At 45.3% G+C, this 13458-nt stretch overlaps 1 protein-coding gene across 1 annotated transcript in view; it reads left to right on the top strand.

Annotated features, from left to right (window-relative positions):
- Window positions 1-1057: 1057 nt before the first annotated feature.
- LOC149462699 (uncharacterized) overlaps window positions 1058-13458 on the top strand; it is a 197262-nt gene continuing 184861 nt past the window's right edge. The window contains exons 1-2 of the mRNA XM_089676552.1: window positions 1058-1082; window positions 4371-4464. Coding sequence (XP_089532678.1) covers window positions 1058-1082; window positions 4371-4464 — 119 coding nt within the window. The remainder of the gene's footprint in view (window positions 1083-4370; window positions 4465-13458) is intronic.

Below are 13458 nucleotides of genomic sequence, written 5' to 3'. Positions count from 1 at the left end.
CTCATTGCACTGAACTGGCCCAGAAAAAAAGCAGATACAGACATACTCAGACTACTAGGAAATTACATCTGATCTCTCCACAACAGGCAAGACCTACTGTCTCAGGGCCCTCTTCTATCCTACTACTCACTAGCTTTGATGACATGACTAATAGCACTTACAGCACTCTGTGCTTCCTGGGACCTCAACTTGGTTCTCTTTCCCCTGCAAAAACCACCATTTGAACCCAAAATGGACATCCCTTAGATGACTATCCTGCAAAGTTGCCTTTTTGGTTGCTGTCTCATCTGTGAGATGTGTCTCTGAGGTAGTCCTACACAAAGAACACCCTTTCTTCCCAAGTGTGTCTGGGGGAAAAAAAAGGCCCAGCTATGTTGTTTTTTTGGAAACCCATAGTGCCCTGAGAATCTTTGTTATGGGTGCATTCTGAATTTTTTTCAAAACAGAGCTAATCACATTTTTATGGGTCCTGCATGCCATGTTTGTGTGGGTACAACAGCCCGTTAATTTGAAAAGGCTAAGGTACCTGAGGGAAACAAATGCCAGTCCTTTTTTTAAAAACACAGCCACCATCACTGCATGGCGTTTTCCAATGCTTGTGGGTGCCATTATCAATTAAAGGCACCCCTGCACATCTGCTAAAGAGCAGGGAAACAAGTGCAATTGTGCACGGTTTTATTTATTAAACCACCAATCGGAACTTCTAAAGCTTACATTTTAGTTTGAAAAACAAAGCACTGACTGAGCAGGAGACTGAATGCATAAAGACATCCACATTGTGCCCATTTTCTGCAACTGATGCAACAGATTTGAGCATTACTTGTGAAAATCAGATAATGTACTTTTGTGAGTAATAAAATGCTCTTGTGAGCCCTGGAAGCTCTTCTTATTGCTGTTAATTCCACAATTCTGGAAATATAATTTCTTATTCTCTGAAAGCCAGTACATCTGTTAGACACAGAGAAGGAGGCAAACAAAATACCCAAATACTAAGTAAATCAAAGTCTTTAGCATCCTCTTTAAGAACCTTCTCCACCTTTTACGGCTCATTTTCATCATGGGATGGCAAGATACCAAAGATGGTAAGGTATATTCTTGGTTTCAGAGATTTGGAAGGCATGGAATTTTCAGGGAGACGCAAAAGGTATTCTTTCATCTATGTCCCTGTCAACCAATAAAAATTATTGGTCCACAAGAAAATCAAAAAGCAGCAGTCCTTATTGTAGGATATATGAATACTCTGAATAAACTGTTAATCATTACTATGTGAATTGCTGTCGACCCTGGTTGTGCAGGATATTACCCTTATAAAATGAATGCATTTTGGTTGCAATCAAATAGCATATTGCAGTTACATGGCACAGTGGCTAAATGGTTAGGACTTCTGCCTAGCAGCGCTAGGGTTGTTGCTTTATGTCACAACCACAGCACCACCTGCCTGGAGTTTGTATGTTCTCCCTGTGCCTGTGTGGGTTTCCTCTGGATATTCTGATTTCCTCCAACACTCCAAAGTCATGGTTGGTTAATTGGATCCTTTCTAAATTGGCCTTAGTATGTGTATGAATGTGAGTTAGGGACCTTTAACTGTATGCTCCTTGAGGGTTAGGGACTGATGTTAGTGTACAATATATATATATATATATATATATATATATATATATATATATATACACAGTGAAAGAAATAAGTATTTGATCCCCTGCTGATTTTGAATGGTTGCCCACTCACAAAGAAATGATCAGTCTAAAAATCGAATAGTAGGTATATTGTAACACTGAGAGACAGAGTAACAACACAAAATTCAAAAGAGATGAATGTCTAACAGATTATGCACTGATCTGCATGTTCATGAGGGAAATAAGTATTTGATCCCCTTCACAAAATATAACTTAGTACTTGGTGGCAAACTCCTTGTTGGCTATCACAGAGGTCAGATGTTTCCTGTAGTTGGCCACCAGGTTTGCACACATCACAGGAGGGATTTTGGCCCACTCCTCTTGGCAGATCCTCTCCAAGTCATTAAGGTTTGGTTGCTGACATTTGGCAACTCGAACTGTCAGCTCCCTGCACAGATTTTCAATTGGATTAAGGTCTGGAGACTGGCTAGGCCACTCCAGGACCTTAATGTGTTTCTTCTTGAGCCACTCCTTTGTTGCCTTAGCCGTGTGTTTTGGGTCATTGTCATGCTGGAACATCCATCCATGACCCAATGCCCTGGCTGAGGGAAGACAATTCTCACCCAAGATTTGACGGTGCATTGCCCCGTCCATCATCCCTTTGATGCGGTGCAGTTCTCCTGTCCCCGTAGCAGAAAAACACACCCAAAGCAGAATGTTTCCAGCACCATGTTTGACAGTTGGGATGGTGTTCTTGGGGTCATAGGCAGAATTCCTCCTCCTCCAAACATGGCGAGTTGAGTTGATGCCAAAGAGCTCGATTTTGGTCTCATCTGACCACAACACTTTCAACTAGTCCTCTTCTGCATCATTCAGATGTTCAGTAGCAAACTTCAAACGGGCCTGGACATGTGCTTTCTTGAGCAGAGGGATCTTGCGGGCACTGCAGGATTTCAATCCTTGTCAGCGTAGTGTGTTACCAATTGTTTTATTGGTGACTGTGGTCCCAGCTGGCTGGAGATCATTGACAAGATCCTCACGTGTAGTTCTGGGATGATTCCTCACTGTTCTCATGATCATTGACACTCCATGAGGTGAGATCTTGCATAGTGCACCAGACCTAGGGAGACTGACAGTTGTTTTGTGTTTCTTCCATTTGCGAATGATTGCACCAATTGTTGTCACCTTCTCACCAAGCTGCTTGGTGATAGTTTGGTAGCCCAATCCAGCCTTGCGTAGGTCTACAATCTTGTCCCTAACATCCTTGGACAGCTCGTTGGTCTTTGCCATGGTGGACAGTTTGGAATCTGATTGTTTGATTGCTCCTGTGGACAGGTGTCTTTTATACAGGTAACAAAATGAGATTAGCAGCACTCCCTTTAAGAGACTGATTCTAATCTCAGCTTGTTGCCTGTATGAAAGACACCCGGTAGCCAGAAATCCTGCTGAATGATAGGGGATCAAATACTTATTTCCCTCATGAACATGCAAATCAGTGCATAATTTGTTAGACATGCATTTCTTTAGAATTTTTTGTTACTATTCTGTCTCTGTGTTACAATACACCTACTGTTCGATTTTTAGACTGATCATTTCTTTGTGAGTGGGCAAATATTCAAAATCAGCAGGGGATCAAATACTTATTTCCTTCACTCTCTGTCTCTCTCTCTATATATATATATTGACGGCTCTATATAAGTTCCTGTAATAAATAAAACAAATATATTCTAGCAATATCTCTTACATCACTTTGATATGCTTGGAGCACCTACAGACATTTTGGAGCTGTAGCAGCTTGCCTCTCCCTAGATAACTAGGCAATATGATAGTGTTACATTACTTGCTGATAACAGTGATCTGTTGCTACAGAGGTGTGTGGTTGTGGGAGGGGCTAATTAAGGTTCCTGGTTACTTGTTGCAGCTCCCCAAAACATTAAAAGGACACATCTTCAACAAACACACAAAAAACTCTCAACACATTCTAGCCTAGTTAGATGGGAGAATTACTCTGGGAATAAAGTGCCATGCAGTAGCTCATTGGCGGGGAAATCCTCTCAGAACTCCAAGTCAGTCATAACAATTCTGACATATTGCTAAACAAAAAATCAGCTTAGCTGTTTCTGTAGGTATAGCAAAATGTAATTCAGTAGTATATTAACTGTTGTATAGTATGAACTTTTATATATAGGAAAAAGTATATAAAAGCATATCCACTAAGCCTGTATAATATATCATGAACTGACATTCCTACAAATTTTTGTACACCTGAAAAGTTCACTATCATATATTATATTTAAACATGCATCAGTATGTGGAGTTCAAATATATAAATACATTCTGGAATCTAAGACCTAGACTTGCTGTTGGAAAAATTCTAGAAGATTAAATGTGCTGTGAGGTGGACTGTACAAATATGTTTACAAGGACATTACTAGTATGCACTGATATATTCATACAAGGTATGATCTGGCTTAAATTCTCTTATATTGCTGATTGTGGATTGAGAAATTGCTATATAACATTGTTACTGTTCCCAAGGGAAATTGAAGGCAACCTTGAACTTACTAAGCTGATTACTTACCTTTCTGGTAAAAGCACTTTAGTTGCTCATTTTTTAATATATGAATTTCTGCTACCATAATCTCTAAATGTTACCATACAACTGCAAATCATTTACCACTAGATAAAAAAAGACTTCTTTTTAAGGAATATCTCTAACGTTGATGTAACAATCATACTGCGTGAATGTAAAAGTTATTCTCACTTTCCAGTATATTGAAAACATTGCAAGTCAGAATAATAACAGACAAACAAGCGTTCCAGATCAAGCAGCAAAGTTCCAGCACAGGTGAGTGTAATAAATCTAAATTATGATTCGGCACTTATATTGATGGCAAGCTTGCAAAATATTTGGTTTTTATGATTAGTCATAATTAATATTAATATGTGTAAATGGTCTTTTGACAAATGGTAGTATTAGTATTCTTCAATTAAACTGAGACTGAAAAAGATATGAATAAGTTAAACTGAGACTGAAAAAGATATGAATAAGTTAAGCTGAACTAGCTAAATCAGTTGAAGGTTGAGTATACTATATTTAGGCATAAAGTATCTGGTAGTTATGTCAAGGTTATTAGAAGTGACTTACTATTACATTATGTATTTTAATAGTATTTGTGTGCATTTAGTATACGTTTCTAACATTGATACATACATAGTTTAGTGATTATACATTGATATGTTCTTAAGTTATATTATTCTTTAAATATATAGCTGAGGGTTCATCAGCATTCATATGTTCCTGTCCATCAAACATCATATGTATAGCATCCCTTCCTTATATGAAATGGCTTTGCTAAGCAGTAATAATTTCCATAGAAGGTATTAAGATCACTAACTATGACGTACATTTGCCTCATAAAAGACCATGAGACAACGGACAAGGAGGAACTCGCTCACACTTACACGCTAACACGACACTCTTTCATACATAACACACACACACATGGCTTTTCATGAGAACTTTCTGAGATGCTGGAACAGGTGCTGCAAGACAAGAGATCATCATTAACGTCACTTCCGTCTACTTGCTGCTTCTTCCCAAGGAGACATGAGAAGGACAAGTAGAGCTTGAAGGACAGGACAACACAGCACATGGCCGTACTTCAATACCTAATAATGGTGACTCTTTCTTTATCTCTGAACTTTTGTTTGTTATTTCTACAGTAGTTTTATCTACATGGAACTGTTCATAATACCCTTTACATTGTTATTTGACACCATTGTGTGATAGAATAAAATCACACTTCATTTTTTATTTCAATGGCTCTTTCATTCATAATCGCCTCAAGACACTAGAAGAAGTATTATATGTGTCTAAAATCCAACAGTGAGTCAAAGCATCAATTGAGTATGAGTTGTTTGTCACCTACAGATGAGGAATTTCATAAACTGTTGAAGTCCTAGAGCAGTGGCAACTAGAACCAGAAAGCTTGGGCTTAGCTATGCTGTCATTCAAGGATGCATTCCCTCTATTATATATCTAATTTTGATAGCCACAATAATAATTATAATCCACTTCAAACTGTGTAAAACAAAAAAAATCCCCCAAAAAGTCACACTTTCACCCCTGAGAGTGAAAAATGAACAAAACCTTTTTTTATGCCAATCTATATTTAAATAAAGTCCACAAAATATCCACAAAAAAAATATATATAGTCCACCAAAAATATATATATTAAAGTCCACAAAAATATATGTATTTTACTCTTCCGTGTCCAACTTGCACCTCCACACAAATCCAGATAAAGTGTGTACCTCAAATAAATGGAAAACTACATAGTGCATTACCTAAAATAACAACTGGTATATGCTTTACCAAACAATAAGTATAAACTTCACACAAAAAGATGCAAAAATAAAAAAGATTAAAATCGTGAGCAACACATTTGGTGTACACGGAGTGAAATCACTCCGTGTACACCATAAATAAATGAATAAATGTGAAAAATCAGTGTACACTCCAAAAATAAATAAATAAATAAAATAAAATAAAAACACACAAAAAATATAAATAAATTAAATAAGTATATAAACAGTGCCCTCTTTATATACTTATTTAATTTATTTTATTTGTATATATACCACCACCTTTTATAACTTCAATTTTCCAAAAGATACCTTTAATGCTCATAGTTAGAGATGAGCGAATCGAACATGGCGAAGTGGAATTCGTTTCGAAGATCAGGAAAAATTCGATTTGCGCCGAATCCGAAAATTAGCAAACTTCGGATGCACGAATCGAATTTTCCCAAAAATGGCCTCGACATGTGTGGCGACGGAGCGGGGATCTCTGGGAAGGCGCGCAGACAAGGCGCGCTGACCTATAATGCATTCATTCATGACATGTGATCGCATTAGCCAATCAGCAGCCAGCCAACCAGCACTGTGTAATGGTGGAGCTATAAATTGCGGCCATCTTACAATTCTCCATTAGCCTCCGGTCATTCAAGAGAGACAGACCTGTCTGTATTAGGGACAGAGTTAGGGCAAAAGAGACTTTAGGGCCACAGAATCGTTACTTAGGGACACAGAATCGTTACTTAGGGACACAGAATCGTTACTCAGGGACACAGAATTGTTACTCAGGGACACAGAATTGTTACTCAGGGACACAGATTCGTTACTCAGGGACAGACACAGAATTGTTACTCAGGGACACAGAATTGTTACTGAGGGACACAGAATCGTTACTCAGGGACACAGAATTGTTACTCAGGGACACAGAATCGTTACTCAGGGACACAGAATTGTTACTCAGGGACACAGAATTGTTACTCAGGGACAGACACAGAATTGTTACTCAGGGACACAGAATTGTTACTCAGGGACACAGAATTGTTACTCAGGGACACAGAATTGTTACTGAGGGACACAGAATCGTTACTCAGGGACACAGAATTGTTACTCAGGGACACAAAATTGTTACTCAGGGACACAGAATTGTTACTCAGGGACACAGAATTGTTACTGAGGGACACAAAATCGTTACTCAGGGACACAGAATTGTTACTCAGGGACACAGAATTGTTACTCAGGGACACAGAATTGTTACTGAGGGACACAGAATTGTTACTCAGGGACACAGAATTGTTACTCAGGGACACAGAATTGTTACTGAGGGACACAGAATCGTTACTCAGGGACACAGAATCGTTACTCAGGGACACAGAATTGTTACTCAGGGACACAGAATCGTTACTCAGGGACACAGAATTGTTACTCAGGGACACAGAATTGTTACTGAGGGACACAGAATCGTTACTGAGGGACACAGAATCGTTACTCAGGGACACAGAATTGTTACTCAGGGACACAGAATTGTTACTCAGGGACAGACACAGAATTGTTACTCAGGGACAGACACCGAATTGTTACTCAGGGACACCGAATTGTTACTCAGGGACACCGAATTGTTACTGAGGGACACAGAATTGTTACTCAGGGACACAGAATTGTTACTCAGGGACACAGAATTGTTACTCAGGGACACAGAATTGTTACTCAGGGACAGACACAGAATTGTTACTCAGGGACACAGAATTGTTACTCAGGGACACAGAATTGTTACTCAGGGACACAGAATTGTTACTGAGGGACACAGAATCGTTACTCACGGACACAGAATTGTTACTCAGGGACACAGAATTGTTACTCAGGGACACAGAATCGTTACTGAGGGACACAGAATCGTTACTCAGGGACACAGAATCGTTACTCAGGGACACAGAATCGTTACTCAGGGACACAGAATCGTTACTGAGGGACACAGAATCGTTACTGAGGGACACAGAATTGTTACTCAGGGACACAGAATTGTTACTCAGGGACACAGAATTGTTACTGAGGGACACAGAATCGTTACTCAGGGACACAGAATCGTTACTCAGGGACACAGAATCGTTACTCAGGGACACAGAATCGTTACTGAGGGACACAGAATCGTTACTCAGGGACACAGAATCGTTACTCAGGGACACAGAATCGTTACTCAGGGACACAGAATCGTTACTGAGGGACACAGAATCGTTACTCAGGGACACAGAATCGTTACTCAGGGACACAGAATCGTTACTCAGGGACACAGAATCGTTACTCAGGGACACAGAATCGTTACTGAGTGACACAGAATCGTTACTCAGGGACACAGAATCGTTACTCAGGGACACAGAATTGTTACTCAGGGACACAGAATTGTTACTCAGGGACACAGAATCGTTACTGAGGGACACAGAATTGTTACTCAGGGACACAGAATTGTTACTCAGGGACACAGAATTGTTACTCAGGGACACAGAATCGTTACTCAGGGACACAGAATCGTTACTCAGGGACACAGAATTGCTACTCAGGGACACAGAATTGTTACTCAGGGACACAGAATCGTTACTCAGGGACACAGAATCGTTGAATTAAAGAGTATGTCAGACAACACGCAGAGGAGTGGCAGAGGAGGCAATGTTTCAGGAGCGAGCAGACGTGGCAGCAGAGGAAGGGGTCGAGGCAGCACTAGTCGCAGCCAGAGGCCAGTGCTCCCGGTGTCATCCAGCGGTCGTGTCTCCACCGACAACCCTGCCGTCATCGATTGGTTGGCTCGGTCGTCTTCCTCTTCCCAGGTCACCTCTGACACCTACAGCCAACGGTCGGTGGGTACGTCAGACACAACCGTTAGTTGGCATGGCCCGGGAGCAAGCCCACTGAAATCACGTGTCCTCTACCTGCCCCTGTCTTTTGGTGTTCCCTCACCAAGTGAAGTATCGCATGCTGTGGGCTCAGCCCCACTGTACAGTGAGGAAGAGCTAACAGAGGGCGGTCAGGAACGGGGGGAGACATCCGCCTCTTCAGCAGCCAGGCAAAGAAGTACTGGCGAGGAGAGTGGCTCGGTAGCCGGTCTAGAGACAGGTCTGTCTCCTGACCCACACGCAGCCGAGGGGGCTAGTAGTGAGGCGGAGACCCTAATTGATGATGATGAGGCTGATCGCACTTGGCAGCCTCGTCGTCATCTGCCAGGCCCGTAATCTGCCATGGGCCCCCGTACCGACTCCTCATGCTGCTGCCAGGCCCATAATCTGTCATGGGCCCCTGTACCGCCTCCTCATGCTGCTGCCAGGTCCAGAGTGTGTCATGGGTCCCTGTACGGCCTCCCATTGCTGCTGTCTCCATCGCCACACTCTGCCATGTGCCACTTTCAGGTCTCCTCACACTGCTGGTGGGTTCCATTTTGTCATAGGGTGCTGGCAGATTACGGGCCTCCCATTGCTGCTGCCAGGCCCGTAATCTGCCATGGGCCCCCGTACCGACTCCTCATGCTGCTGCCAGGTCCAGAGTGTGTCATGGGTCCCTGTACGGCCTCTCATTGCTGCTGTCTCCATCGCCACACTCTGCCATGTGCCACTTTCAGGTCTCCTCACACTGCTGGTGGGTTCCATTTTGTCATAGGGTGCTGGCAGATTACGGGCCTCCCATTGCTGCTGCCAGGCCCGTAATCTGCCATGGGCCCTCGTACCGCCTCCTCATGCTGCTGCCAGGTCCAGAGTGTGTCATGGGTCCCTGTACGGCCTCCCATTGCTGCTGTCTCCATCGCCACACTCTGCCATGTGCCACTTTCAGGTCTCCTCACACTGCTGGTGGGTTCCATTTTGTCATAGGTTGCTGGCAGATTACAGGCCTCCCATTGCTGCTGCCAGGCCCGTAATCTGCCATGAGCCCCCGTACCGACTCCTCATGCTGCTGCCAGGCCCGTAATCTGTCATGGGCCCCTGTACCGCCTCCTCATGCTGCTGCCAGGTCCAGAGTGTGTCATGGGTCCCTGTACGGCCTCCCATTGCTGCTGTCTCCATCGCCACACTCTGCCATGTGCCACTTTCAGGTCTCCTCACACTGCTGGTGAGTTCCATTTTGTCATAGGGTGCTGGCAGATTACGGGCCTCCCATTGCTGCTGCCAGGTCCGTAATCTGCCATGGGCCCCCGTACCAACACCTCATGCTGCTGCCAGGTCCAGAGTGTGTCATGGGTCCCTGTACGGCCTCCCATTGCTGCTGTCTCCATCGCCACACTCTGCCATGTGCCACTTTCAGGTCTCCTCACACTGCTGGTGGGTTCCATTTTGTCATAGGGTGCTGGCAGATTACGGGCCTCCCATTGCTGCTGCCAGGCCCGTAATCTGCCATGGGCCCCCGTACCGACTCCTCATGCTGCTGCCAGGTCCAGAGTGTGTCATGGGTCCCTGTACGGCCTCCCATTGCTGCTGTCTCCATCGCCACACTCTGCCATGTGCCACTTTCAGGTCTCCTCACACTGCTGGTGGGTTCCATTTTGTCATAGGGTGCTGGCAGATTACGGGCCTCCCATTGCTGCTGCCAGGCCCGTAATCTGCCATGGGCCCCCGTACCGACTCCTCATGCTGCTGCCAGGCCCGTAATCTGTCATGGGCCCCTGTACCGCCTCCTCATGCTGCTGCCAGGTCCAGAGTGTGTCATGGGTCCCTGTACGGCCTCCCATTGCTGCTGTCTCCATCGCCACACTCTGCCATGTGCCACTTTCAGGTCTCCTCACACTGCTGGTGGGTTCCATTTTGTCATAGGGTGCTGGCAGATTACGGGCCTCCCATTGCTGCTGCCAGGCCCGTAATCTGCCATGGGCCCCCGTACCGACTCCTCATGCTGCTGCCAGGTCCAGAGTGTGTCATGGGTCCCTGTACGGCCTCCCATTGCTGCTGTCTCCATCGCCACACTCTGCCATGTGCCACTTTCAGGTCTCCTCACACTGCTGGTGGGTTCCATTTTGTCATAGGGTGCTGGCAGATTACGGGCCTCCCATTGCTGCTGCCAGGCCCGTAATCTGCCATGGGCCCCCGTACCGACTCCTCATGCTGCTGCTAGGCCCGTAATCTGTCATGGGCCCCTGTACCGCCTCCTCATGCTGCTGCCAGGTCCAGAGTGTGTCATGGGTCCCTTTATGGCCTCCCATTGCTGCTGTCTCCATCGCCACACTCTGCCATGTGCCTTTTTCAGGTCTCCTCACACTGCTGGTGAGTTCCATTTTGTCATAGGGTGCTGGCAGATTACGGGCCTCCCATTGCTGCTGCCAGGCCCGTAATCTGCTATGGGCCCCCGTACCGACTCCTCATGCTGCTGCCAGGTCCAGAGTGTGTCATGGGTCCCTGTACGGCCTCCCATTGCTGCTGTCTCCATCGCCACACTCTGCCATGTGCCACTTTCAGGTCTCCTCACACTGCTGGTGGGTTCCATTTTGTCATAGGGTGCTGGCAGATTACGGGCCTCCCATTGCTGCTGCCAGGCCCGTAATCTGCCATGGGCCCCCGTACCGACTCCTCATGCTGCTGCCAGGTCCAGAGTGTGTCATGGGTCCCTGTACGGCCTCCCATTGCTGCTGTCTCCATCGCCACACTCTGCCATGTGCCACTTTCAGGTCTCCTCACACTGCTGGTGGGTTCCATTTTGTCATAGGGTGCTGGCAGATTACGGGCCTCCCATTGCTGCTGCCAGGCCCGTAATCTGCCATGGGCCCCCGTACCGACTCCTCATGCTGCTGCCAGGTCCAGAGTGTGTCATGGGTCCCTGTACGGCCTCCCATTGCTGCTGTCTCCATCGCCACACTCTGCCATGTGCCACTTTCAGGTCTCCTCACACTGCTGGTGGGTTCCATTTTGTCATAGGGTGCTGTATGGCCTCCCATTGCTGCTGCCAGGCCCGTAATCTGCCATGGGCCCCCGCACTGACTCCTCCTGCTGCTGCCAGGCCCGTAATCTGTCATGGGCCCCTGTACCGCCTCCTCATGCTGCTGCCAGGTCCAGAGTGTGTCATGGGTCCCTGTACGGCCTCCCATTGCTGCTGTCTCCATCGCCACCCTCTGCCATGTGCCACTTTCAGGTCTCCTCACACTGCTGGTGGGTTCCATTTTTTCATAGGGTGCTGTATGGCCTCCCATTGCTGCTGCCTCCACCGCCACACTGTGGCTCCACACTCTGGTTTTGGCCCCGTGACTGCCCAAATGAGTGAAGTGTGCGGTGATTCTAAGATCGACGGCACTCATCTGCATGTCATACTGACTGACAGTTTTATCTCTCTTCCCCAGCAGACTCCAAGGGCATTTAAATTAAAGGTACAGTGTTCTGCACTAATATAAAGGCTCTCTGAAGCCTAGAAACACCCTTTTTATAAGTTAAATTCGCAGCGAATATGTTCGACTCGAATCAAATTTATTCCGCGAATTCGCCGAATCAGCCGAATCAAATTTTTGAATAATTCGCTCATCTCTACTCATAGTGTAAGTTTGTTAAGACATTTGTGTGTCATGGGTGCTAAACCTAATTATTTAGCATTTTGCATGGTTTCTCTTTGAGGGTTCTTAGTAAAAATATATTTATCTTAATCGCACTGTAGACCTTGGGTTATAGGCTCATACCTTCATGTGATTGGACACTGGCAAGCTTTTGAGGATACGCCCAATGGACGCCCCCCTTCAAAACCCTACCCAACTCTGTGAATCTTCAGCTTTTTTTTTTTGCTAGTGTCCCAGGGTGATTGACCTCTTCACTGGAAATCAACTCCTTCACTATCTGCTTATACCACAAAATAGGCAGTGCATCCAGATTGGTGCATCCTCGGTATCTTTAGAGCAATACCCTGACCCCACGCCATGGAGTTGGTCTGTGATGTTGCTTCTGGTACTATGAAAAAGGTACCAGGGGCATATCATGGAGCACCCTCTGACTCCAGGCCCTTGGGCAGTGCCGAGTTTCCAAATGGTCAGTCCGCCCCTGCTGGTACTGGACCCTGCATAGGTGTTAACCTCAGCACCTTGTGCAACATGTGTAGTCAGCCACAGGATGCTATACAGGTCTGAGGCAATGATCCATCCCTATGGAACCCTGACTCTGATGATCTCTTTGCGGGTATGCCCAACATGATGGGTGAAGCCTGGAACCTTCATCTGGGCCAGCGACATAGACAAGGTGAGACAGGGTCACCCTGTATCTCTGATTTTAAAAACGGAGGTTATGCTTGGAATTTATTCACATATTAATGTAAACATTTCAAACTTGGCACTAAAACTCAAAGCTTAGTCTCAGTTGGTGGACCAGGTTTTACATCATGCCACTAGTACCACTTTAATGCCACTTCTATCTAGAGAATTTATAAGGTACTCTGGCAGTACCTTCAGCCCTTTCGCCACAAGTACTTTGCTACAGGACAGTGTACGTCTGAATTGCTGCATACTCCTTCTGGGCATAGTTACTCTATATTCTGCACCTATTCT

Source organism: Staurois parvus, unplaced genomic scaffold (assembly GCF_062004578.1).
Source record: "Staurois parvus isolate SC_StPar_1 unplaced genomic scaffold, SC_StPar_1.0 ptg000171l, whole genome shotgun sequence".
NCBI classification, from domain to species: Eukaryota; Metazoa; Chordata; class Amphibia; order Anura; family Ranidae; genus Staurois; species Staurois parvus.
Note: the sequence above shows the minus strand (reverse complement) of the source record. Positions and strands in the feature narration are given on the sequence as shown.